This window comes from Corvus cornix, chromosome 7, assembly GCF_000738735.6.
Source record: "Corvus cornix cornix isolate S_Up_H32 chromosome 7, ASM73873v5, whole genome shotgun sequence".
NCBI lineage: Eukaryota > Metazoa > Chordata > Aves > Passeriformes > Corvidae > Corvus > Corvus cornix.
The window spans coordinates 16171542-16198449 of record NC_046337.1 but is presented as its reverse complement, the minus strand read 5'-3'; the positions used below and the strand labels follow the sequence as shown (position 1 = coordinate 16198449).

General features: G+C 49.3%; 2 protein-coding genes across 5 annotated transcripts in view; one reads left to right on the top strand and one right to left on the bottom strand.

Moving 5' to 3' along the window:
* SLC4A3 (solute carrier family 4 member 3) overlaps positions 1 to 5389 on the bottom strand; it is a 33941-nt gene extending 28552 nt beyond the window's left edge. The window contains exons 1-2 of one of the 2 annotated variants that reach the window (XM_039555073.1): positions 5327 to 5389; positions 152 to 292 (exon numbers count right to left, since the gene is read on the bottom strand). In XM_039555073.1, coding sequence (XP_039411007.1) covers positions 152 to 205 — 54 coding nt within the window. In that variant the 5' untranslated portion in view covers positions 206 to 292; positions 5327 to 5389. The remainder of the gene's footprint in view (positions 1 to 151; positions 293 to 5326) is intronic. The other variant, XM_039555074.1, reaches the window with a different exon arrangement.
* A 192-nt stretch (positions 5390 to 5581) lies between these two features.
* Positions 5582 to 26083, top strand: LOC104694181 (serine/threonine kinase 11 interacting protein). Of its 3 annotated transcripts, XR_005602368.1 has the most exons (25): positions 5582 to 5806; positions 5906 to 6108; positions 8165 to 8239; positions 8467 to 8562; positions 9498 to 9605; positions 9813 to 9884; positions 10852 to 10981; positions 11151 to 11254; positions 12106 to 12195; positions 13245 to 13286; positions 13778 to 13945; positions 14214 to 14295; positions 14404 to 14769; positions 14953 to 15143; positions 16121 to 16231; positions 16969 to 17164; positions 18550 to 19023; positions 20495 to 20610; positions 20813 to 20910; positions 21092 to 21270; positions 21745 to 21829; positions 22315 to 22397; positions 23896 to 24122; positions 24429 to 24711; positions 25311 to 26083. XR_005602368.1 is itself a non-coding variant. In XM_039555308.1 (24 exons), exons 1-24 carry the CDS (start codon positions 5605 to 5607, stop codon positions 24567 to 24569), a joined length of 3639 nt encoding a protein of 1212 aa, XP_039411242.1. In that variant the 5' UTR covers positions 5582 to 5604; the 3' UTR covers positions 24570 to 25277. The 3 variants fall into 3 exon arrangements, 2 of the variants coding, with proteins under 2 accessions (XP_039411242.1, XP_039411243.1); XM_039555308.1 differs by lacking the exon at positions 25311 to 26083 and having other exon boundaries at positions 24429 to 25277; XM_039555309.1 differs by lacking the exons at positions 8467 to 8562; positions 25311 to 26083 and having other exon boundaries at positions 5689 to 5806; positions 24429 to 25277.
* The last annotated feature ends 825 nt before the right edge of the window (positions 26084 to 26908 follow it).

Genomic DNA, 26908 nt, shown 5'->3' with positions numbered 1-26908 from the left:
CGAGACACCCTTCGTGCAGAGCTGTCCCCAGTAAACACAGGCTGTGTCTCCTACTGCAGCACGCTGCCAGGATACCAGTCCCGCTCTCAGCCAGCAGGAGCACGGGCCCTGGGGAAGAGACAGCCCCACTGCTGCCAGATTCCCACCTCACCTGCTGCAAGTCGATGAAGACATCTCCTACGGGAGGGGACTCTCCAGCTGCCATTTTGGTTCAGGACCTAAGGGCCTGGGCAAAATATCAACCCTTCTCTTTCACCGGCAGGCACCCAGCAAACCTGGAGAGTGGCATAACCTGTGGAGAGAGGGCAGGACAAGGGAATGTCGTGGGAGACTGCTGGCCACTGCCCTCAAGCCCCTGGCTCCTGATCCAGAGGTCACCTCACCAACATTTGGAGAACCTCCCCAGCATCACTAGGACAGGCCTGTCCCCAGAAGTGTGCGGGGGCAAGTGGCCCAACCCACGCTGCTTTGGCCACCGGCTCCAACTGATCAGGGATAGGTGGGAGCTTGTCCTTCTCTGAAAGGTCAGAGGGGCCAATGGAGACAGCAGATATATAGAGCTCCTGCATGGGCTGTGCAAGAGAAAGAAAAGCTTCCTGCTCAGCCACGTCTACAGCAGCACAGCTGTGCAAAGCTGGGGCATGACTGACCACCAGGGAAAGAAAAAGTCAGAGAGATCAGGTGCTGGGAGTACATGCCAGGAGCAGGCAGCAGAGTGATCCTGTGGCACCTAGCTTTAATTGGGCAGATCCCAAAAAAGGACAGAAGGAACCACAGACAGAGCTGTGCAGACCACAGAGACAGCACAAGGACAAACAGTTCATCGTCCAAACACCACACACAAAGCAACACATGTTACAGGCAAAGAGGCCAACCTTCAGGCTGCAGATCTGTGCCCTGTCAGCACTGGCGAGGCTAAGGGACACACAAGTCCCTGAGGGCAGCACAAAGGAATGATCTGCTCAATATCCAACTACAGGTGAAGAAGGCAAAGAGGTGCCACGCTCGACAAGGAATGGGATACAGACTAACACATAAACACCTCCAGTCAAACCATCTACAGCAGCAGCACAGCCTAAGCAGCATGGGCTGCACCCCAGGAAGAACTGAGATGGTACAGAGACCGGCACTGGGAAGATACTGACCTCCAAAAAGTCATCTGAAACAGAGAAGATGGAAGCACATACACAGTGCATTGCACACAGGGAGAAGCAGAGTGTCCTCCGCTTACAGCACAAGAAAAGGGACATTCGTTAAAACTACAAGGGTAGAATACAAATTAATGCAAAACTGGCAAAGGAAAACATTTTTTTTTCAGTGATGTCATCAAGGAGCAAAAAACTGCATAGTCAGAGGATAGCTTGGACATCTCTCTGGTAACGAGTTGTATTTATGACAAAGAAAATTAAGAGAATTTAAACCCATCTTTCAGAACAAGCTATTTTCCAGCTATGAAAGCTTTGGAGTAAGTATTATAGTCCGTGTCCTGGCTATCTGCTGAGGGCTTTCTTACTGTCTCATCTGAAGTGCCTAGCATGGGACACTGTTCTAAAACACAAAAGACTGCCTAAGGATAACACCAGTAAGGCCACTTCATCATCCCTTCTATCTTTGAAGATCTCCAGAAGGTCTACAGTCTGCTTACCCTGCCTACCTGAAGAGCTTACCCAAACCAAAAATCCCAGGACCATCTGTAAGGCAAGTTTTTGAGGAGCTAATCTGACCACTGATGAAGGATGTTCCTTTGGTCCACCTTCCTAATTATCAGGAACAAGGCAAAACGTAATGCAAGAAACCCCTGAAACACACCTCATTGGACTCATCACTAATTTCATCCGCAGTAAGACCTCAACAGCTCAAGAGAAATAAGCTGCCAAGACAGACATCTAAACAGCAAATGCAGCATCCAGGAACAAGGCAGAAAATAATTAAAACACCCAATCCACTCTGTCGATCTTAAGCCGTAATCTTCAACTTCAAAACTTGTTTTCCAAGAAAAATAGAGCAAAAGGGTTCCAAGAGATAGCAGAAAAAATGAGAAAGGTCTGGAAATCATCTGTAAGAGAGACTGAGCTGCCTTTTAGTAGGAGACATGATAGAGAAAAGGTTAATACATGGCTTTTTTTTTCCCCCCCATTTAATTCAAGAAGAGGGTATAATTCCATGAAAACAAACAGCAGTACATTTGAAACTGAAGGCAGGGAACATTTTATTCCAGTGGGAAGAGCTGGCAGGGGAACCTCACTTTGCAGGGCTATGGCATCACCACTGTTAAAGAAAGGATTGGACATTTTTAAGGAACAGAACATTCATAACTACAGACTGCCTGCAAAAATGCGTTGTAAGCACTATAACTTAGGGAGTAAAAAGATAATGGGGCTTTGGACAGCAGCTCCTGTAGAGTCAGAATCCCTAAAACCTAGCAAAATGGTAAAAGTAATTTAACAAAAGAAATGCTAATGCTCAGCTCCACCTCTGTGCCACTAACATGCCTTGTGGGGCCTTTGAAGTAAACTAAAAACTATCAGCAGTGGTGTGAAGCAATGTGCTTTGTTTCAGGTCAAGCTCAGGTATGTCCGGAGCAAGGCAGAGGCTCCAGGGGCATTTTATGCTCCGGGACGGAGGAAACCCACATCCTGGAGAACTGCTGGGTCCAACACACTCTGCTGGCACCAGCTTTGCAGGATGTTACACTGAGTTTAAAACTACAGCCTTACTGCCTAAACTAAGTTAAAAGGGAGGGAAAATCCAGCACTTACTCTTTCTTTACCCATCAAAGCAGCGCATTCAGAATTATGCCGAAGCCATCACTCCAATGAGGCTGAACAACTAAAAGCCAGACAGTTGTAGTAGCAGTAAGAGAGCCCTGGGAACTTGCTGTGAAATTTCAGAGGGACTGGGAGATACTCAGGGGTTTCCATCAATGCCCCACTCACCACCCTGTGAAAGCAGGATGCAATGTGTGGGCACCACAAGACAGCAGGACTTGAGGCCCAGCTGTCAGAAAGCTCTGATGCTTTGGGGATGAGAGAGAGGTGAGGATGAAAGATGTGTTCTCCAATTCTAACCCTACCAGCTCCCCTGTTTCTGAAGAATGGAGAGCCCTCAGCCTGAAAGCACTGGTGCTCCCCTTCGGTACACCGGCGGCTGGCCATGGCCACTAGAGGCCACTTGCCCCTTAGTCTGTGCCACCTCTGGAGGAAGGCGAGACGGACACCTACTGGGATCCTGCCTGGTGTTTCTATCACCCTCAACAGATGGAGTTCAGAGAAGAGCAAAAAAAAAAATTGCTAGTGGGCCAGAGGGATTGATTTATAAGGAAAGGTTAGGAGCTAATTTTGTCTAGCACAATATGGGATGACTAAGATGGGGAGGGGACAAACCAGCAGTCTGGAAAGATCTCAAGAGTGTGAAACACAATTAAAGATTTTTTTTTTTTTTTTGTGAGGCAGCCCTTCATAAAGAAATTTACGAATGGGTTAAAATTTAAACTAGAAACTTAAAAGGAGTATCAGGGAGAATTCTGCTAACAAGCACCATGCTGAAGTGCCCAGCCTGCTGGCATCCCTGCCTGGGTTGCCATAAGAAGAGCAGAAGACAAAATGGGAAACTAAAAAAACAAACACCACTAAAGAAAAGCAAATGACTGATACCTTCATCCTACTGTATCTCCTGGTTATGGGGAGTACGTGATTCAGCATTCCCGCTAGAAGTAATTTTCAGTAATAGAAGCGTCATGCCAGCAGGCCAGATTCGAAGGGAGGCCAGAAAAATCCACAGCCTGCCAACCTGTGAGCACTCACACATCCCCACTCTCTCCACAAGCACACCAGTAAACAGAACTGGTTCACATAAATCGCTATACCTTGTCCTGACCATCACACTGACCATCTAGGCTTAACAGATTCTGCAGGAAAGTGAGCAGGCATGTCCCTGCAATGCTGGCAGCTATGGCATCTCCCACATGTTGCTCACAGGGACTCCAGCAGGGCTCCCCCTCACCCCCAAAGGCTGTTTCACAGTGCCAGAGCTTCCCTGTTTTGCTGAGAAAAACACGATCTGGCACATCTTTGAGGGCCGAGGCGAGCAGTTCACACTGTCCCTTTGCAATAAAGATGAGTCAGTAACACTACAGGCAGGCTGCCCCAGGCTCCGTGGGCAAGGGGCTGCATGGAGATAGCCATCAGGTCCCACATCCATCTCCACAGCTCTTCCTTAATCCCTTGGCCATCGGCTGAGAATAATTTAGCTGTCGAGTGTCTAGACTATGAATGGATGTTAAGATAGGGATAAAGCCACAGGGGCAAAGCTGGTTTGAGGATAGGAGAGGAGAAGGGACTCTGGCTGATAGACACAGACAGGAAGAGCTCACAAAGGAGAAGGATTAGAGGCCTGGAAAATTTTCCTGGGAAGAAATACTTATGTACCTGTCCATGGAGAGAAAGGAGCAGGAGGGGTGCTGCTGCGTACATCAAAGCATTTGGATGCTATTGTGAAACTCACAGCCTCAAAGCCAAAAGAAACAGGAGTGGGCTGTGCAGCCCCTACCTCTCCTCTGTCATGGCCAAGGAACAGACACACATACCAGAATGAAAAGACGACACAAGACAGTAAACACACAAAGTTTTCCAGCGTGAGGGTTTTAACCTGTGGATCTCTCTGCCACATGGCTATGTTGAAATCTGTAATATTACACAAGCACTTTAGAAGGCTTAAATATTTCCGTGAATCCTATGCTCCACTGAACTACCCTGGATGAACCATCACAGCCATTCACTCCTGAAGCACCGCCAGTTCCATGACTCTCCCTCACAACCGGCCCTTCACAGGGTACCAGACGGGACGAAGCCTGCACGGTCCACAGACACATAAATGAACACACGGAACAAAATTCACTCCAGAACGAAGTGCCAGCACCAGACAGCAACAATAAGCCACCCCTCCACTGGACGTACGGACAGCTCTGACAGACGCACGTACAGCCGGAGAAGGAGAGGGACACAGACAGGCACTGAGGTCACTGCACCACGTCCGCGCCGTGCCTTGCAAACCCGTACGGTGCGGAGCGCGGGACTGCTCCACGCCGTGCCGCATCCAGCCCCGAGCACCGCGCTGCGTGCCGTGCCGTGCCCCGTGCCATGCACCGCCCCGCACCGTGCCATGCCATGCACCATGCCCCCGCACCGGCAGCCACCCCGCATCGCGCCACGCACCGTGCAGCACCGGAGCGCCCCGCCGCCCGCAGACTGGGCCGGGGCAGGGCAGCCGGGCGGAGCTGCTGCAGCCGGACAGCGCAGGGACAACCCACCCCCCCTCCGGCCCGTACCTCGCACCGCCGGAGCAGGAGAGCCGCCCGCCGCCGCCGCCGCGCCGCGCCCCGGCCCCGCCGCCGCGCTCCGCCCGACACGTGCCGCGCCGCGCTGGCGGCGGGCGGCGCTGCTCCCCGGCCTCCCGCCGGCCCGGCCCGCTCCGCGCCGCCCGCCGCCGCTGCCGGGCCGCCGCCGCTTACCGGGGGGCTGCGGGGCGGCGGCGCGGGGCGGCGGCGGGGCGGGGGCCGGGGGGCGCGGGCCCCGCCGCGCGGAGGGGGACGCTGGGGCGGGCTCCATGGCAACCGGATGTGAGCGGCGGCCGCCTCGCTGGTGCGGCGGAAGGGCGCGTCTCGGTGGTAACGCGGAAGGGCGGCGGAGCGGCGGCGGGACCGGCCGGGCCGGGCCGTGCCGAGCCGGGGTCGCCGCGGCCTCCCCGCTGCAGATGGCGGCGGCGGAGACGCTGGTGCACGGCCTGGCGCGGCTGCTGCAGGACGCCGGTGAGTGGCGGCCGCCGCGGGCCTGGCCGGGCCGGGTCGTGTCAGTGTCCCCGGTGTGTGGACACTCACGGCCCGGCCCGTCCTTCCCCTTTCCTGCAGGGGACCTCGTCCTGGACGGCTCCAGCACGCTGACGCTGCTCACCTCCACCCTGCAGCACCTCACGCAGGTCTTCGAGCAGCACCTGGGCTCCCGCAACCAGAACCGGGGCTTCGTGGCGCTGCCCTCGCACCCCGCCGAGACAGCCGCCATCCTCCAGGCGCAGTTCCTCTTCGACGTCCTGCAGAAGACTCACTCTCTGAAGGTCTGTACGCACCGGGGCCGGGCGTGCCGCAGGGCCGGCCGGTGCAGGTGGCAGACACAGCTTCAGAGCAGCCTCCTCCAGTGCCCATTGCCCCCGTCTGACGGGCAGGCTCCGTGGGTCAGATGGGTCTCACAGGGCTCTTGCCACAGTGGAGTCGTGGTTCAGCACGATAGTCTATAGCTGCTTATCTAGGATCAGCCATGCAACTCAGAGGAAAGTTTCTCGGAGTTAAAAACAGGGGCAGCAGGAGTTAATTATGTTCTGACCTTGGTACGGTATTATCATTGTTAGGAAAATGATTATTTCCTGAAATGCTTGAGCAATTCAGGCAGTGCCTGGCACCTGAGCACAGCTGAGTGCTCCCGGAGTGATGACTGATTCACCCACGGCAGCAGAGCCGGGGAACTTGAGCAGAGGGGTCAAATGTTGTACACACTCTGGGGCTGCTGCTTATTTCAGCAGCCTGGGCAGTGGTTCTGGTTGATCGGTTTCACAGCATGAGGTATTTCTAGTAATGTATCCTCATTAATTTTAACAATAAAGGCTGTAGTAAAGAGGCTGTAATAAAGATAAAACTACAGACCAAGGAATTCTTCAGAGAGCTTTTTGAAAGGTGGCATGTGCTACGAGGCTGCAGATGATCCTACTGGGGTCTGGGGCACTGCTTAGACGATAGTAGAGGTGAAAGGGGCCTGAAAGGGGAAGAGGAATTAGCAGCTGTTTTAGGTTCCACAGGGAGGCTCAGAAGGTACGGTGGCTGAGCACTAAAATCTCTGATGGCTTTAAAGACATGTTTTCCCTGTGAGAGTGGAGTGGTATCAGAATGTTGTTGGGAGGACTTTGTAACAGTGTAGTGAGTGGGGACATTGGGGTGGGGCCCAGTGTCTGTGGAGAAACATGGGTCTCTCGGCAGGAGGATGCAGGGAGTGACCCTGCAATCAGGAGGGTATTGTGGTGAGTGCTCCTGTGCTCTCTCTGCAGCAAGGTTGTAAAGAAGGGGAAGCTGCCCATTGATGTCTGGTAACTGGTTTACTTGGACAAACTAATAACTTATATCAGCCTGGCTTTTTAAGATTTTTAAGACAGTGGAGGGAGAGGTGATGATCAAGACACACAGCAAGAATGGCATCTGAAATAAACTTTGCAAAAACTGACCATTACAGCTTGCCAGTGCAAGCTTCCCTTCCAAATGCTCTTGTTCAACGTGCAGCATTAGTGCTGGCAGGCAGTGGGCAAGTGATTCATTCCTGCCAGGGCTGTAGCTGTGGAAGCAGTAGTGGTGATGAGGTCTTGGGATGTCTGTTCTGCACCTGATGAGTCACTTCTGTGTGAATGTATATATAACTGGCAGAAATGATCTCTCTGGTCTGCAGTGGAAGTGGTAACTGCTTCATTACTCACTTTCAGTAGCAGCCAGAAATACTGTTTGTGCACTGTCCGTAGAAAGAATAAGAAGGTGGTTTTAATAAGCTGCTTTATGGTACATGAACACAGCCTAACTGCCCTGTGGTGAAAGGGCCTGTGGCTGTACTACAGAATACACAGAGGAGGTTTGCAGGCACCTCAGTCTAACACTAACAGTGCCTTGGAGACCAACTCTGTTCTCCATCTGCTTGTGATTTGCCTTATTTGGCCTCTTGTAGTGAAATGCACATGCACACTTCCCACCAGTGTGCTACTTCCACTCAGTTGCTTGATAAACATACCTCCAGCAGTTAGTTTTGTCTTTAGTAGATTTGCTAGTTGTGGCTGATGAGGAATCCAGCTGTCAGACCTCCCAGTGGTGCTGAAAGTGGTCATGTGGGCCATGTGGGCAGGGGAGATGAAGAAGAGCTCCGTGGGCTGGCAGACCACACCTGCTAACATGCTATTCTCTTTGCCCTCTATTGTACTGCGGAGCTGGGGAGACGCCACTACCAGCACTGGGAGAGAGTTTATAAGGGATCACCCGAGCTGGAGGGAGAACCTTTTCAAGGTGCTGCAGTTGGTGCATCAGGAAGGTGGTAATGAAGCACAAATCAAGCTTGACATGAGATTTTTTTTCTCATTTCTCTAGCTCGTTCATGTTCCAAACTGTGTTTTGCAATCTGCTGTGAAGATCTTCCCTTTCAAGTCCCTCCGGCATCTGGAAGTAAGTATAGGTGGCAAGAGTGGCTTTGAGTCTTGCTGTTTGGGTTTTCTCAACTAGTTTTGTGGTTGCAGAATGCCTCTGCTCCTAAAAACCGGGTAGGCTTTTGTGGCTTCCCTAGAAGGCTAAGACTAAACTCCTGCAACACTTGCTTGGGGTGAAACTTGGATCTGCTCCTCCACTGTAATATTTTGATGTATGTTGTTCTTACTTTCTCATCACTGCTGCAGTTAAGATCTGTCCCTCCACACTGCCTCCGGGGACTGCGATTTGTCTATTCTCAGCTGGAATCTCTAACCTGTTGCAAATGTATCAGTACACTGGAGGTGAGTTGTCTCTACACAGCTCATGGGGTAAATTGCAAGAGAAAGGCTGTCTTGACCCTACAGCTCTTCACACAAGGAAGATGTAGGAGTGTTAGCCCTTTTATTAATCCATGTTGTGTATGGCTTCATCTCCCTTCCCCATTCTGGGGTCCTACTCCTGTCTCAAGCAGTGTTGAAGGATTCCCTGCTTGCATGCACGTGTGCTCTGTAGTCTTCTTTTACGCTTCTTGAGAATTTCTGGCTCTAGACAACAGTCGTGTCAGCTAGGCCTGACAACTCTGTGTCTGTGTATCTGGCTGTTTCCTCATTCAAGGCCTGCAGCTGGTCAAGATTTATTTCATTGTACCTCAGCAGCCTTAAATTAGAGCTTATTGTCAGAGGAGATGCTGTGCCCCAGTGTCTTACCTGCACTGCTGCCCAGCACATTTCTGAGACATGAAGGCAAGCTCCAGCCATGGAGAGCTGAGTAGCATGGGCTGTGCTGGCCATGGGCCTCTGGGCTTCTCTCTGGGACACAGAAGCAGATGCCTGCTGGGGAACAGGGGCTGATGGTGGGGAGTGCTTTGAGAGCTTTTTTTGTCTGTCAGAACACAAGTGTGTATCTTGCTTTTGTTTGAGGGAGGTCTGAAAATGACTTTGTTAGCATGAATCTTTGTGCTCAGTGTTCTGAGCCTAAGAAATCCAACAGATTAGGTTAACTATTGCCACTTCAGTATGGGAAACAAAAGCATCTGCTTTCTAAATATCTGGCCATGGGATTCCCACCACCTCCAAATACTTGAATTAGGGACATAAAAGTCACTGCCTCTCTTAAGCAAGGCAAGGTCTGTAAAGCACCTTTATGTCAACCGCCTTCTAGACTAACTGTTCTGCTGTGTTCATCTGCTTTTACTGTAACAGTATTCACCAAGGAATGGCTCCTCTCTTCTTCCTAGGAAATAATTTCGGCATGTGGTGGAGATCTGAGCTGTGCTCTCCCATGGTTGGAACTGCAGACTGTGAACTTCAGCTATAACTCAATCACTGCCTTGGATGACTCACTGGTGAGTGGGGCATCCTTCCTGCTTGGCTGAGGAGAAGAGAGGAGATGATCACAGCCAAAAGCCAGGCCCTCTGTTACTGATGCTCCTAGGTCTGGTTGGGAGGAAGTGGGCAGTGCTAATTTTGCTGGTCTCTCCCAGCAGGAGAGGCTTTTCATGCTGTAACAGAGACAGTTGTAGGATCTGATCTAGTATCTTTTTGTCCCTCAGCAATTATTGAATGCTCTGAGGGTCTTGGATTTGAGTCACAACAAGATCCAGGATTGTGAGCACTATTTAACGGTGAGTATTTTGGGCTGACCACCAGTTTCCTCCTATGCAGAGAATACTGCTAAAATTCTGTAATCATTGACATCATGTTCCTACTAGGTGAGATATAATAGAAAAAATCACAAAGGGTAGTGTGGCTTAGAGCTAGTGCTTGCAGCCTGCAAACCGTTGTCCTGTATGTGCAGTCCAAGTGGCACTGAGGCAGAGAAGGCAGTATTCCTCACCTGCTCTTAAGACAGGGAGTTAGCTGTAGTTATCACTTGGCAGTCCAGCCTGGCTGAGTGGTAAATGCACTGATACAGACAGGGTACTCTGTGTGTACAGCCCCTCACAGAGTGGGCACTCCATTGTGGCCAAGACTTTGCTGTAACCTGTGCAGCAGGTGATAATTATGTAGCCAGGCATGGGGCTGTAGAAACTTACTGTTCAATTTGTTCAAACTGCCAGTAGCATTTACTTCCTGCTCTCAGAAACCAGTCAGTTGCTCTAGAAAAAGGGTAGTCCATCACAATGGCACATGTTTCTGGGGAAGGACAGTGAAATCCATGCTCTGCTGGGCTAGATGTGCTTCTTTGAAGCAAAGCTATGAAACAGCTTTTCATGGAGTTGGTGGGGCTCACAAGGTGTCAGTCACCATCATCTCTACAAAGGTAAGGAAGAGTTTCTTTTGATAGTTCATTCCTTTTGCTGAGGCAGGATGTCCAGTCTTTTCCTATGCTCCATTGAAGTTGGCGAGGAAAGAGAAAGGTGCTCCTGGCAAATTCTGTAAAGCAGTTAGATGATGCTGAGTGCCCCTAAACAAACTACTCCCAATGTGAACATTGAACTCTTTCTACAGAAACAGTCTTAAGAAACTCACTTGTTGGTTGACCTTGTTAGGATCAAAAAAATAGTAGAAGCTAGTGCCCTGTCTTGAGTTCAGGGCCAGGCTTTGAGCTAAGGTCCCAGTTGATCCAATGCTGCTCTTCTCTCTGAACAGACCCTTACAGAACTAGAGTACCTCAATCTGGCATATAACTTCCTGTCCAAGGTGCCAAACCTTGGCATCTTCAGCCGATCCAAGCTGGTGACTCTGATCCTGCGCAACAATGAGCTGGACAGCATTAATGGTGAGCCCACAAGGGAGGAGCATTTCTGAGTTTGAAGCCTTCCTGTTGTCCTTGAGAACGAACAGAACTTGGAATCTTGGGCACAACTATTTTTACTAGGGTTCAGTTTTGGGGGAGGTTCCTAAGTTATGTCTTCTAGCATGCTGATGGCTTCTTGCTTTGTTCACAGGGGTGGAACAGCTTGTGAATCTGCAGCACCTGGATGTGGCCTATAACCTGCTGCTGGAACATGCCCAGTTGGCACCATTGTCCACTCTGCACTATTTAAAAAAAGTAAGCACAAAGCCTGATGGGTTGATAGATAGGGATTTCATGGACAGGGTGTGCAAGATGGAGACTTTGTGGTAACAAGAGGGTTTTGAAAGCTAAGTTCAACTCCTGAGCATTTAATTTTATTGCAGGAAACTAATGGGGGAGAGTTAGACAGACACCTGTGTTTCAGCCTTCATTTTTAGTGACCCTTGCTCAAGCTCACCTTTCTTCATATATTCATCCCCATTTCCTTGCTCATCCTTTCTGATTTTAACACTCAAGTCAAGTTCAGTTAAGTCAAATCTAGTGAAGATCCTCCCATAATCCTGTTGTGGATTTGTGTGTTCAGAGAAGTCTGAAGGAGGAGCACAGCAATCACTATAGTACTTGTGAAAGAAGATCATAGAATCAGAGAGTGGTTTCAGTTGGTAGGGACCTTAAAGATCTAGTTGCCACCTTAATTCTGTAATTGAGTTGGTAGGGACCTTGAAGATCAAACCCCCTGCCGTGGGCAGGGACACACCTGTCACTAGACCAGGTTGCTCAAAGCTGCATCCAGTCTGGCCTTGAACACCTCCAGGGATGGGGCATCTACTGCTTCTCTGGACCTGCAAAGGACTGTTCTTTCAACACTTCTCAGAGTCAGTACTGAAAAAGCTCATAATGATCTAGGGCATGAGTAGGAGATACTTAATCTCCTTCTGTATTTGCTAAACTAATTTCAGGAAGCATTCTAAAAGCCTATTCCTCTCCTGGCTTGATAACTGCAAGGAATTTCTTGAAGCAGAGAGAGAGACTGGAGCCTGCAGGCAGGATATATTGGGGTATAGAATATTTCTTCTAGTAACAACTTGTCTGTTTCCTTCACCCAGCTGCATTTGGAGGGAAACCCGATATGGTTCCATCAAAACCACCGATCTGCAGCCCTTGTCCATGTGTCTCCCAGGGCAGCCTTCTCCAATGTGAGTATTAGCTACATGTCTTCTGCCCCTGCTGTTGAAGGCACAGGGTGTTCTAACACTCAGGGGCAAATGAGGGAAAAGAAACTTGCAGGTTTATTCCAGTAGTGTAACAGTGGTGATTGTTTTGTGGTTGCTGGTTTTTTTTGGTTTTTTGTTTTTTTTCCCTGTGGCAGAGTAGTTTAACCTTAAATTTTTATGTGGTGTGCTGGCCAGGACAGAGTTGAATACTGTTCTCAGGTTTGCAGCACCTCAGATCTTAATATGTCTTCACTGTCTACTTCTTCAGTTTTGCTCTCTGATGGAGCTTTACTCTGTTCCTGCTAGATAGGAACAATGTAGCTAGACTGCACAAAGAAGGAGCTCACAGTCTTGGTGCACCTTACCTAAGTATGTACTACTTCAGCAGCCATGGTCACCTCTTTGTCCCCATCACTGCTCTCATCTAGGTGTTATCACTCTCCCTTGCACTCCAGTGCTTAGGTCAGTTCTTGGTAATCTGATTTCAGACAAAGAAGCCAGCAAAACCAGTGTTCTGGCAATTTAGCAAAATGAACTTACTTGCTAAGGGTCAAAGGTGTTCCAAAGCTGGTCTGCCCTTCTCATTAATGGCAAATGGCTGGATTAATTGTCTTCAAACTGCATCTTGGAAAAAGCTTTCACTGAGCTCAAGTTACTGGAAGTTACATGGATTCAGGCTAGAAGTAGGATACAGGCTTTGAGGTGAAAGTGAGTACCTTTCAAAACAATTTGAGTTGTTGTAGAATAATCTATTGTACCTCTCCCACAAACTGTCTTGGATACGTTTCTGGAAGTCATAAAGTCGGTAAACAGGAAAACCCCAGCGGTCCCTTCTGGCCTTGTATGCTATTAGGTCAGGTAGCTACAACTAAAGGAGTGGTGGATAGGCAGGAACAGGGTTGTTTCTTTGCAGTTTTTTGCCAGGGATCCCAACCATAGGGTGGCCTGAAGGGGAATAGGAGTCAGCAGAAGTTGTCCTGAGTATGTGCCAGCCAAATGGAATCTGACTGCAAATGGGTCTCTAATTACAGTTCTTCTTGAATGGGGAGCCACTCTCTTCCTCAGACCTAATGGTAAGTATAACTGTTAAAAACTGATCTTACTGGCTTTGGAACTGGGAACTCTGACAGGATTGGCATGTGTCCTATTAAAACTTTATGGGCTACCTTGACTTTGACACAGATCATTTTGTCTCAGTTCATGCTGATTCCTAATAATTGTTGGAACTGGCCAGTGTAATTTATTTTGGCTTATGTAGCCTTGCAGAACTTGGAGCCTTGCCTGTTTCCTCTTCAGATACTGTATGGTACTTGACACTTGAACTACATGTCAGCAAAACAGTTATCAGTTTCTCATCTGCTATTTTTAAGAAAGGCAGAGATTGAGTTAAATCAGAGTGGTTGTGATAAACAATCCAATCAACCAGGCAGGATCTGTTGTCAGTGTTTTGACTGAGATGGTGAAAGTCTGGGGTGAGGAGCAGGAAAGTTGTCAGCCTGAGTTGTGGCTTGGTTACCTTGTCTGCCCATGGCACTCAGCTGTCAATACTCTCTTCTTACTTTAGCACCTTCCAAGACTTGTGCAAAGTGTGTCCCAGTCCATCCACACTTCTACCTCAGAGAAAACTGCACTGGACCGCAGTGCTCTGGAGAGCTCCTGTGCTGCAGACTTCAGCGACAGTCAGTCGCCAGCAGAGAATGTGGCCGTCAGGCTCCCTCGGAAGAAAAGCAAGGTCTGGGACTGGCAGAGCTTCTTAGCCATGTAGCTGGCATGTTGGGTGAAGGGGATGCCTCAATGTGAAAGCCTTGTGCAGTGACATGTGGTCTGGTACTGACCACTGGCTGGGTTTAATATCAGTCTTGATATACCCTGACAAGTGTTTTATGATGTGTCTCTACACTGTAACAGCTATAAACCCTTCAGCTTGGCAGAACCTCACATCAGGTGCTGTTTCCATTGTTCTAGTTCCTCACAACTACTTTTATCCTGTTTTTTTCCAGGGAAAAATCAAAGTGCGAAGAGCAAGTATTTCGGAGCCGAGTGACACAGAACACGAGCCCCAGGCATTACCCCTCTCTGCTGGTGAGGCTTGTCATCTTCCTTAATAACATAGCAGCTAAAGTGTCCACAGTAAGAGGAGTGCTCTGGCCTGGTGACTACTTTCATACTTTCCAAGTTTTCTCTCTGCAGGTCTGATCCTAGAGCATCAGAAGGAGATGAAGCGCTTGGCCAGCTTCAGGGATCGCTTTGGTGCTGACTGGCTGCAGTACAAGAGACACCTGGAGGAGCATGACCAAGTACCCGTCGTGTCCCGCAGTCGTTCTGCAGATGAGATCGCAGGCAGACCTGCTGCAATGGACTTGCAGAGTGAGAGCTCTGACCCGGAACAGGAAAAGCCCCAAGTATCCCAGGAAAGATCCTCTCCTCCTTTGGATGACACTGCAAAGGAGGAAGAGCCTGAAGTACAGCTGGTTGAGCCTGTGGAAGGAGAACAGAGAGGAGAAGAGGAGGCAGATGAGCTAATGGTTGGAGAGGAAGAAGAGGAGATGGCAGAAGGTAAACAGGTCCTTTCACTGCTATATTTGAGGGCTTGGGTGACAACAGAATAGATGACTCAAATGGGATTTATCTGTGAAGCTGTATCATGATGCCCAGTATTGTGGGAATTGTAAGGACCTGGGTCCAGCAGGACTGAAGGCCTGCTGCATGTATTGACCTGCACTGTGTCTTGTTTGGCAGTGGACCTGTGCCAGCCAGTGCTGGTGAGCCAAATAGAAGGTGAAGGGGACCCAGAGCCAGACTGGATCTTCCTGCGAGTCACAGCTAAGCATGTGATTGAGGTGGAACTGAAGGCTGCCAGAGTCCTCCACAAGCTGGAGTTGAAATGCCTGCAGAATCTGGAGACCTCTGAGCTGACCTGGAAGAGGATGGTGAGTTACACTTCTCTGTGAGCCTTTGTCATCTTACTCCCATATGTGCCAGCATTCTGGATTTGGGTTCCTGTGGAGAATCTTGCAGATCTTTTTCTAGCTCCTGCAAAGCTTGCTTGATTGAGCATCTCTTCCAGCCAATGCATTTGTCTCTAATGGCATCTGTATTGCTTAGACTACCTGCAGTAATGCAGCAGAAGTCAGCATCAAATCTATTCCAAAACTGGAATTAAAAGACAATGGCTGGACTTGTTCCAGTGTGGAGCAGTGAGAGACTTCTCAAGAGGAACTTAAATGAGGTGGAGACCTCCTTGCCATCCATTCCTTGCTGGGATATCACCCTGGCCTTGGAGGACTGTGGATTGCATTGTTTCTAGAGCACCATGGAGCCCAGTGTGATGTTTAAAAAGCTCCTGGCAGCTTTAAGAGCCATCAGCTTAAGAGCCTTAAGAGCCATCTGCTCTAGGTGCATGCTTTAGCATTACCAGCCCTATTTGGCTTTTGTGGTTCTTCAGAAAGGGAGTTTGGAAATCTCTTTTTCCTTGTGGTAGGATTTTAACATTCAGTCTGTATACAGACATGTTCACAGGTTTCTCTAATACTGTTTTCTGTAAAAACTCCAACTGATTTTTAAACGCTGTCCTTGTGCCTTTCTGAACGTTTGTGGCTTGATATTCTTCTGAAATACCTTCATGAAAAGTTGTTTGTTTGAAATGCTTTGTTTTAGGCCTTGAAAGTTACTGTTGTAAGTTTCAAGCGCTCGTGCAATTTTTCGAGCACTCAACGCAAGTGTTGTCAGCACTCATTAGCTTTATATTTGTTTATTTATTTCTGCCCAAATGCTGTCAACTGTGGAGGGCTGCTTAGGGCACCCAAAATTAAGTGCTTGTATGGCCATGTTTCAGCTGTTTGCAAACAAATGTAGTCTGTGAAAGCTTCTCCCTCATGCTAGAACAGGTGTTCTCTGTCTCCTGCAGGACCTGGAGCGAGTTTTTCCTGTCCTCACATTGCACTTCAGCTACATTCGCAAGGACCGGCAGAAGCGCAAATATGTCGTGCTTGACGACTGCCCGGAGCAGTGTCTGCAGGTGGGGGAGGCCTGGGGAGGGGGCAGTGTTACTGCAAGACACTGAATTCTTCCAGCCAGCATAGGGCTGCTGTTCTCAGAGCACAGGAGCACCTGCAGCCCATGTCTGGCTTGTCGGGATTTCTTCTTCTGCACAGATGACCTGTGGAAGTCCCTGTGAGCATGGCCATGGGCAGTGGAGCTCCTGTGGCATAAAGGGTGCTCTCAGGAAGAGAGTCTTGCAGTTTTTTTCCTCTTGGGGTGAAAAGTTTATAGTCAAGCTAGTGATCATTACTTGTTGTGCATGTGCAATGTCATGTTTTGTGGGTGCTGAGTGATGTGCTGGCCTGTGCTCGGCCCTCTGGACAGTGAGTGTCAGTGCTGTGTCCACACAGCTGCTGTAGGGACTCTGGTCTCTAATCAAAAAATTTTTCTCAATATACTATTTAAGTACATTTGAGCAAGTTGTTAGAGGAAAGACACAAATAGATGGGACCATTGAGATCAGAGTTCCGGAGAGAGCCTGTCAGTATGTAGCTGTCAGGCACAGACCTGCAAAAACAGGTTGTCTTGGTCTTCTGCAGTGAAGCTCCATGCCCTTGGCAAGTTTTGCACAGCTGGGAAATGTTCCTGCACCCCTTATGCTCTGAAATGCTGTAGTGAGGCATGTGAAAAGACTTGCTGGTGTCAGAAGCGTGATTTTATTAGGACAGTCATAGCTGCCTGATAGCATCTTTTTCCCTGTGCTGCTACTTTTAGTGTATCCTTGAAGTGTTGACCCCAGCTGTTGAGGAGAATTGGCGAAATCAGGACCAAGAAAAGGGGTACGTGAAGCTCCAGTGCCTGAAATGCAAGCAGGAGTTCTCACAATCCCTGGCCCCCTGGCATCAAGGTTCCTATCCTTCAGAGGTTGGAGACACCAAAATCCTGGAGACCCTAGTTGCCTCAGATCAAGGTAGGCTGTAGTGCCTAGGAGAAGCATGTTTGCTAATGCTCAGGCAGACTTCCAGAGTGGCAGCTGGGGTGCAGAGCATGGAATGTATAGGAGAAGGTGATGCATGGGCTGTACTGGAATTAAAACCTGTTGTGGGATGAGCTCTCATTTGGCCTGCTTGGAGTGGGAGGAGCCTGCCTTGTTTGCTCCTGGAATAAGCCACTGGTTTAAGATTAAGCAAGCAGCACTCCTGTTCTGGGTGGCCTGGGGGAGCATAGGGGTGCTGCAAGCTGAAGTCTGGGAGAGGACCTAAAGGTCGTGTAGTCAGTTCTGCCACAGAGACTTTATTTGTTCTAAAAAACTTCTGCTAACGGAAGCTTCCAGGGAATCTGCATCAGTATTTCAGGTAAAACTGGCTGTTAGACATCAGAAAAACAACCAGAACCCTAACCAAAGTTTCCCTGTCTGTGATCTTAAGCCCACTCTTGCTGCCACTCTGGGGGAGCAATTTATTCCTTTCTTTGTACTTGAGGGCCATTGTTCTCCCCCGGCAACTTTTCCTGGCTTCTGTCCTCTAGACTAAATAAGCTTAACTCTCTAGATAATTTACTTGTCAGTCATATCTCATACATTCAGTTTCTTGCTGTTCTTTGTACTCCTTCCCATTTGTCCACATTTTTCTTTGGGTGTCTAAAACTAGATGTGGTGTTTTGGCTGAGATGCGGCTCATGCTGAAAAGGCATCTTCTGATTGCTGTTTTTCGAAGCTCAGTTTATATTCAAAGTGGGGAGTGCCTTAGCTCAGAAGATGGTGTTTGACAAAGCATCCTGGAAGTACTGCAGTGAACACAGAAGTGCTGTCCTGGCTGCAGCACTTTTCTCCACCCCAGGACACTTTCTTCTCTCTGCCAGAGTAGTGGGAGTCCCATGATCCAGCTGGGAGTCTGTCCTGGTGTGGGTGAAAGGAGCAACAGGAATCAGGGTCAGAAGGGATGAGGACAGCTGGGGAAGGGACACAGCACACTGGGGATGGAGGTGGCTAAGGAAGATTGGATTGACTGGTCATGAGCTTGGGCTTCAGAGGTGATGTTAGCACTTGCAAATGTGAAGTGCAGGAGTCATGAGCCAAAGCCTTGATGTAGTTTCAGTTGCAACCACAGCCCACACGGGGCACCCTAAATCTGAGCAGAGCTATTTCATGTGGCACTGATCCAGAATTTCCTGTTGATCTGTGAGGGGAGGTATGTAGGATATGATTCTGGACAAAGTTGCTCAACAAGCTGCTCAAGTCAGACTGTAACTATTTTCTACCTTGAAAAGAGAGGGTTTGTGGTTTGCAGAAGACACAGGGGGAAGTAAAATCTTGCTGTTCTGGCTTTTCTTTATACCTGACAAAATCTTTCACAGGTCCTGCAGCAGCTGGTGAGCCCATAGCCTGTCCCAGTTGTTCCAGTGACCACGTGGTCATTCTGCCTTCAGAGGAGTGCTCCAGCACGCCTCTGCCGCCCGGTGCCGACAGCACGAGTGAGGACCTGTCAGACTCTGTGCTGGAGGGTCCAGAGGAAGCATCTGTCCTGGCCAGCAAGAGCGGGAAGTTCTACATCGGCGGGGAGGACAGCACGGAGATGGACACCAGCAACAGCACCAGGACTCCGGAGCTGGGCATCGAGCCCGAGGGCACTCTTCATCCCACCTCCCATGGATCAGATGGCAGCTGTGGGAAGGAGCAGGGTGTGAAGAGCCAGTACTTGTCCCTCAGCCGCACGGACACCAACGGGGGCAGCCTGATGGGAAGCTACCATTACAGTGTTTCTCGGGGACCCACTCCTTCCCCGCTCTCTTTGAACTCTGAGTCCGAGGAAACATGGAATCTCAGTCCCTGTGAGTAGGAGGAAACTGTGCCGGGTTTAGCGGTGTTGACAGCTTGTTGTTGGTTTTATCACTGGTGCTTGCAGGGTACACTACCTCCTGTTTAATGGGGAAGGGGGACATCAAGTACAAGCAGCCATAAACATATGGTTCTTATGAGCAGAGTTTTTCATCTCCCTCTCTGTTAAATCCTCATGCCTGAAGGTAGGAGAAGTGAGTCAGCTCCTAATACCTATTATTGCTTAGGCTCTGAGCAATAGGGTCTTGTTCTGGAAGCTGCATTGCTCAGTTATGGACACGCTGGGTTCCTGTGGCATCCATGAGTTGCCAGCCGGAGCACTACCTTTGGAGAATAGTATGCACAATTTCTCTCTATTTATTCTTTGGCTTAAATGCAGTGTGAGGCTGGTGTGCTAGTAGGAGGCTCTGGTTTGTGGATCTACAGTTGCTTGTGCTTTCCTCACTTTTTTTTGTGAGCTTCAGATGACAAAGCCTGTCCAAGAGATTGCATGCTGGCTGTGTGAGGGCTGTCATGCAAGACAGGAGGTCGATAAATGATTTTTCTGAAGAACCTTGGATTTCTGATGTAGCAGGCTGCCTTTGCCTGGGCATCAGCTTGCAATTTACAGAATAACAAGTTGGAAAGGAGCTGTGGAGGTTATCTGGTCTAGCCCAGAAAGTGACTCTACTGCAGCTGAGTCTAGTTCTGATCTGCAAACCTGTTGATTTCTTGATCTATAGAGGTCCTTCAAGACTGCTGTGCCTCAGAGGAGGAGTTGGTGTAGAACCATGGTTTTAAGATTGCTATGTTCAGTCTTGTACAGTTGAAGTATGAGAAATAAAGCAGTCTCTCTTCTGGGGTCAAATTGCAAGGTCCCAGTTTAAAACCAAGCCTGGGGAAAGTTCCTGCTGAGGAGCGGTTGATTAGTGTAGTGTTTGTGGTGGAGAACAGGCTCTGCTGGGAAGTGTTAACTCTTGGGCAGTATTGTGGCTGTTGTATAAATTATTTGGTTATACAATTTCGTGACAAACCTAATTATATTCTTTAGCAGTTTTATTAGTGTCTTCCTCAGGCCCCTTTAACCTTGCCACGATCAAAGTCAGAGTTAAAAAGTTGACCTGAGCTGACACCAGCTGAAATGAGAAATATCTTTCTGGCTTTGTGATAAAGAATTGCCCTCCTGCCAAATCCAGCAGCAAAGCTTCTGTGACTAAACAGCCAAGCACAGTTTGAGGCTGGCTTAGACCAAAGCTTTGTATATCTGAAAAAAAAAGCAAGTGTTGGAGCAATAAAGTCCCCTTGTATCTTCACATGGAGACCTGTGGCATGTAAAGGCCTGTGTTTGGCCTGTTGTCTTGACAAGAGACTTGATGGAAGCAGGTGTGCAGACAAGGTGACACTGCTGCCCTGGTGTCCATCTGCATGCTTGGGCAGCCCCTGGTCAGTGGACAGAGTGTCATTGCTGCCCTTTGCTCTCCTCAGCTGTAAACAGCGTCCTGAACATGAGGGACTTCCGGTCAGTGGATCATCGCCTGAAGCTGTACCTGGACATGGAGGTTTTTGAGGAGAATGCTGAGGAGTTCCAGTGTTTCCTCAAGGTGAGCTCCCACAGCACCACCCCAGCACCACCCCTACAACTCTTCAGCTGTCCCTCTTGCCACCCTGCAAGTTCTGCACTGAGGTGGCATCCCAGAGACTGTGGGATGTGAAGGGAGCTGAAGTGTCTTTGAGTCAGTCCTTTCTGTGAGTGAGCTGTCAAGGGGCAGGCCAAGGCTGTGACCCACCCTCTGTGTGCTCTAGGTGGTCATGGTGAAGTTTGGCCGGCAAGGAGAGTTCCTCTCAATCCTGGTTGCTTCTGATCTCAAGATTTATGTGCTAGAAGTCACTGGAGCTATCAGGTGAGGACCCTGCAGCAAGTCTGTGAGTGCTGGGTAGTGCCAGCCTGTGCTAGCCTTGCTGCCCTTACCCTGGAGGTGTGGTGACATGCACAGGCTCTTCTGGCAAACCCCCTGCTGCAGTCTGACATGAGAGAGGAGTTGGGGCAGCCTGCTGCAGCTGAGGACTGTGCTCTGTGATTAGGGGACAACCTGCAGACTGGCTGAAGAAGACTGACTCTCACTACCTGTCTGATATTTCTCATCTGGAAGTGGGACTCTGCCACCAGAGCTTGCGAATGGAGTTTGAGAACCCAAAAGCCTCCTACAATCTGCTGATCCGGAACCAAAGCTGCTGTGACCAATTCCTGCAGACCCTGACAGGTAAGAGTAGAGCTCTAGGGGGGTGGGAAATAGGATTTGAAAGATTTGTTCTTGGGGAACTATCAGGACAGCTATTGTTGGATGTATGTTGGAAATTGTGTGGAAAAACACCATCCTTTCCTTGGTCTTACTGGACCGTCACTACGAGTTCCTTGTAGAGGGAGCGAGAGTGAGCAGTTGCTCTCTGCCCAGCACTCCATGCCATGGCTTTACTGGCCACTGTGGCACGTGTTCCTCCAGCTGGCTGGGGAGCAGCTGCCTGCCTGTTCAGGTACTGTAAAGCCTCAGCCTAAATCACTGAGGCCGTGTACTTGTGTGTGTGGACATAGGAACTCGGAAAAAAAGCTGGGGGAGAATCCCACTGGCATCATAACTTGCAGCACCTCTCTGAACAGTAGAGAAGTGTCCTGAACTGTTACGTACTGCCCTTGGGTTTGCAATAAAAGACACCTACCTGCCTTCTCCCCTCTTTAGATCTCATGCAAGAACTGCCTGCTAAGCACAGGAGTAAGGTGAAGGAAATCCCCACTGTGGAAATGAATCCCCAACACTGGCTATGGTAAGAGCCTGTGAGAGGCTGGGATTTCAGATAGAAAGGGATATCTGCTTGTCCAGCAGGCCCTGGAAAGCATGGTGCTGGAAATAGGGTAGCACAGAAGGAGGCACTACTGGAGTGGCAGCCAGGCCTGTGTTACAGGTTTAGGGCAGCTGTCTCAAGTGTCTGCTGCACAGAGGGTGAACAGGCAAAGGGGTGTCATGGGCTGAGCCAGGCAGGGCAACTTCAACTCTCCTGGAGGAGCCTGAGCAGAATATAATGGAGGGAGAAAAAATAGGAGGCATAGGGCAGCCTTCTTACTCAAGAAGCATTTGGCTCCTGGCTGGCAAGGTGGTAGTCAGAGGACCAGGAGAGGGAGGACTTTGCATTATGTGGAAGAGATGGGTCCTTCTTGTCCCCAGGAGGACTGGGAACAGTAGGTGGTTCACAGCAAACCTAGACTGGAAACACAGTGCTTCCTTATCAGCCCACTGTTGTATCTCCTCCAGGCCTCTGCTGGACTCCAAGACCACAGATTCTGCAGCTGCAGGTGAAACTTGTTTCTTCTACCTGCTGGCCTACCTGATCCAAGGTACAGGAGATCTCAGTAGTGAGGTGTCCCACACATTGTGCTGTCTGCTTACATGCTTGTGATTTTAGTGTACAGTCTGTGGGAAAAGAGCTGCACCGTTCATCCAGCAGTGGAATGGGGTGGGGGCATGGGTGAGGGCTCTTTTCTAGCGTTGGGTTGTGTAAGATAGCAGCATACTTCTGTACATCCAGTGAATCTCCCAGTCCCAGACTCTAGGGAGCAGTTGGTCTTGCACACCAGTTTTGGTGACAACTCGAGAAGCTAGAGATTATCTGAGGGCTGGATCATTGCCCTGATCTGAGGGAAAGAGGAGGGGTCATAAAAACAGCTGGTTTGTGTGAGTTGCTGAAAGACTCCTTCCTTTGGGAAAACAGAAGTAGGTGTCCAGAAGCTGAGATGATAGGATAGGAGCAGCCTGCTGGAGCCCATCAAGTTCTGTTCCAGGCCTTGCTGAGGGACAAATGTGTTAAACTTGGGATTTGAGTCTTCAGTGAACAATTCCAGTGTCGTCTTAGCTTGGGACACTGAAAAAAGCAACCTAGCTCTTAATCACATTCTGACCAATTTGTTACAGCTTTTGCACCCCCGGTCATCATTGGCCATTGGGGAGGTATGAGAGAGCGAGGATCAGAAGGAATCTGTGGGAAGTACATTCATTGGTCTGCTCAAGCTGAACAAATAGTGCATGGGAGGGAGGATTTAGAGTGCGTTTTTCTTACTCTACAGTTTTCTCCTCTTTTAGAGTATGGTGTCCCAAACTGGACACAGTTCCAGCTGAGATGTCATTACCAAGTAGACAGGATTAATTAAACATCCCATTTCTGATAGTCCTACTAATTCCCAAGAGTGAGATGTGATGAGAGAAGCAACATATTGCTGCATCAGCTTGTGATCCCCTGTGACCTCAGCCAGTTTTGCTAATGGTTCCCTATTACTGTGCATCTAACTTATTGCCAAGTTGTAATGCTTTTAATTTGCATCCACTGAAATAGCTGGATTATATTTATGTTCCCTAAAGTTTATCAAAACTATTTTCCTTCCTGTCATACTTATGACACATCCCAACTTGGTATTAAACTTTGTGTGTGCTCTCTGTTCCACCCGTCAGATATTTGCAGCCAGATGAATTCAGGCCAAAAAAGGCAGGCTTTGAGCTGCAGCTGCCAAATTTTAACTAAGGGGTAGTAAAATGTTGTTTAAGAGGTCAAAGGACTCAAGTGACTTTTCCTGCCTTACTTTGAGGGCATGGGCTGGACAAGGCTTGCTGAGCAGTGGTCTTCCATATGCATGCTCCTGCAACAAGCTTGGATAAGCTGCTCAAGCCCAGCCACGTTTCACTACCCTGGTCCCCTCTTCAGTCAGGAAGGTGGATAAGGTTGTTCACCCAAGTTACTGCTGCTATAAAGGATTTCCCTAGGGGAGGAATGGAGAGCAGTGCTGGTTCTGTGGTGACTCAGGCTCTCAGCAAAGCCTTTCTTATTCCCTCATGTCCTTTTAGGGGCATCTGTTTTCCCTGTGACCCTGCTGAGTACCAGAAGCATGCTATTTCTGCTGGAGGAGAATCACCAGTGGCAGGTGCAGCCCTCCTTGGATGAAGACCATGAGGCAGAAATGCCTCCTAGGAGCAACATCCAGTTGAAGGAGAAGCAGCCAATCACCAGTATCAGCAATGTCATAACCTATCGCCTCTGTCCTTGTGACATCAAGCTGATGCTTTATGATGAGGTAACCAGGAGGTGGTCATGGGGTCAAGATGCTGGGGGCTGATTGTGCTCAGATCCTGTTCCTGCAAGAGTGTCTCTTGGGGCTGTCATCTGCCATCCTAACCTGGGGCCTTATACCACAGAGCCAGGGGAGCACAGCAGAAACTCATGCAAGGGACACTCCACTGCTGGCAGCAGAGAGGGAGGAGGAGGGCACAGAGGAATTAGGAGGAGCTGGCCAGCTGTGCTGGGGGATAGTGGCTCAGGGCTGATCGGTGCCTGTCAGGCCAGTCTGCTCATTCGCCTCCCTCCTTTTCCTGCCTGCCAGGTACTGAAGGTGGAGACCACTTGGCACATCCGCACAGAGTGCCCTGAGCTCCTGGCAGGGCTGGTGGAGTGGATCCGCAGGCCGTGGGAGGAGATGTTCTCAATCGAGCTGCGGAAGGCTGTGTATGAGGCACTGGAGTGAGCCTGGTGCCTGGAGCAGGCGGGACTTGGAGTCAAGAGTGCTGCTGTGCCAGCAATGGTACACAAGTGTCTCCCACTCCCATCTGACCTTGCTGTCCTGTGGCCTCTGCTTTCCACTCTACTCTTGCCCCTGGCCCTTTCTGGTGAGTAAGAGGGGAGCACATGATGGTTCAGACTGCACAGTCATTCACTTGCACTGGATGGGCATGGAAGGAGAAGGTGGATAGTATTCCTTTTAATAGTGCATAAAGCTGCCCAAGGGCAGTCAGGTGCTCTGGTCTTTCTGGCAGATGGCATTTGCTGCCTTCTTACCTGTCTCAGGACAGCTATCATTAAATGCTGATGATTTTTTTTTTCCTCTCCCTCCTTCTTGTCCATGGTTTCCCTAAAGCTGCCTGCTTCAAACAGGAGCCTGATTGCACAATGGGATGTAGCATGTTGTACACAACCCCACAGAGAGCTCTTACCTGTCTGCCTTGTGGGGCATGGCTCAGTCTGCTGCTGTAGTCTTTCACTGTCACTGGGGAGGAAGGAGCCTCGAGGTTCTCGGCACAGAAATGTATTGCTCATTGCTTAGGGGTCAGGACCTTGATGGGCACCAGGAGGCATAAGTGAGGCTTAGGCCTTTTCTGAGCAGTCCAAAAGCAAGAGTCTATTTTAACATGAGTTTTACTATTTTCTATTGTAATAAAAGCTTATATTTATTGAATTGTCATGTTTTCCTTGTTTCATTCTTTTGCAGTGCTGTCATGTCTTTCTAAGGTCTTCCATACTAGCTTTGCTGCTGCCTCAAGGGTTCCCTAGCATCTCACTGGGTTCAGGCCATTCTCCCCTTCCTGTTCAGAGCAGGTGCCAATGGGCTGCTACGCTAATCTTCTCCACCTGCCTGGCTTCCAAACAGCAACAAAGGAACAAGGTTTAAACAGGATTAGACTGACACCAGGTACTGGTTGTGGTGTTCTCCTTTGACAATTGCCCTCAGGTGGGCATCCTGTGGCCTTCCAGCACGTTGCTTACTGGCTGCACAGGCCCTCAGAGGCCTGCCTCTCTCAGGAGCTGTTGTTGGTGTGGCTGTGGAGGTGGGAGTGCCTGCCTCTAGCTTCTTCCCTGTACGAGGCTTTACCTCGTCTCAACCTCTCCTGCACAGAGTTAAATGCAGCTCAAAAAATGCTGCTGCCCGGCCAGGGCTTGCTATGTCATAGAGCCTCTGCCCCTGCCCAATGAAGAGCAAAGGTAGATACTTGTGTGTGGTGTTTTGATGCAGTTGAAGCTCCCTGTGGGAGTGGGCAGAAATGGACCTCTTACACTGAGGTGCTGACAGGTGGGATCTGATACTCCAAGCAGGGACCTTTACTGATGGTAGCTTTTCCCAGAACAGCATCTCTGTCTTCCTACAAATGTTTAGTCCACAGCTTCAGGGCAAGTTTTCTGACTGTTCAGTCCTTAGTGACAAACCTGTATTTTATGTCAATGTGATCTTGATTTTTATAAAGACATGTATTTGACATTCAGTGACCTGATGCCTGTTTTCTTTGGATATAGAATATGGGAGCTCTTCACAGCAGTCTCTACGACATTCAAACTTTCCACATGCCCAAAGTTGGTGCCTGTGGCTTCAGTTTCTGTCATCAAGAAAACAGCAGGGACTTGGTCCCACTGCATCCTGCTGCTTCCCTGAACAGATGCAATAAAGTTTCCCTTCCTGCTCAAACCCATCTGTGCCATCGGGATAGCCTTAGGAGAGCGGGAAGTTCAGTTTCCATCCTGTGTCTGAAGGCCACTCTTTCTTGGGGTCACTGTACTATTGGACGTTCTCCTGTGACTTCCAGAGGCAGTTGAGTCTCTGAAGGCCCACAGTGGCTGATATTTTTATCTAGCCTTCTGTAGACTTGATTGACAAGATCTATACTGTCTGGAGGCAGATGTCACAATGCATCCCACTTTCTCCCCTCTTCCTCAATCAGCATATGGCTGCTGCTCACTGTTCCTTTGGGGATCTCAGATCTTAAGTGGGAGTGAGCTCAGTCCTCAGCTTTGTCTGGGGGAAGAACTCTCAGAGAGCTGAGCCAGTAAACACAAGTAGGGTTTTTTGTCTTCATCTTGCCATTTAAGGAGCTTGTGTAAGTTCTGTCTTCACCTTCTATAGCTGCATTTTTCACAAAGGAAAGAGTCAAATTTGGAGTGACTGGACCAGATTGTTGATGTCTCTTCTGCTCAAGCTGATCCCCTGAGAAAACTCATCCCTGGAACTTGCTTTTCTGATCCTAGCCAAGCTGCACCTTTGCCACTCCAGTATCTGGGTATGTGTTGAGGGGCCTGACAAAGTGTGGACTGCTGGAA

Coding starts and splice junctions, on each gene's coding strand:
- LOC104694181 (XM_039555308.1), top strand. CDS start 5,605: ATGGCAACCGGATGTGAGCGGCGGCCGCCTCGCTGGTGCGGCGGAAGG. Junction 6,109..8,164: donor AGAAGACTCACTCTCTGAAG/GTCTGTACGCAC, acceptor TCATTTCTCTAG/CTCGTTCATGTTCCAAACTG. Junction 15,144..16,120: donor AGCTGACCTGGAAGAGGATG/GTGAGTTACACT, acceptor TGTCTCCTGCAG/GACCTGGAGCGAGTTTTTCC.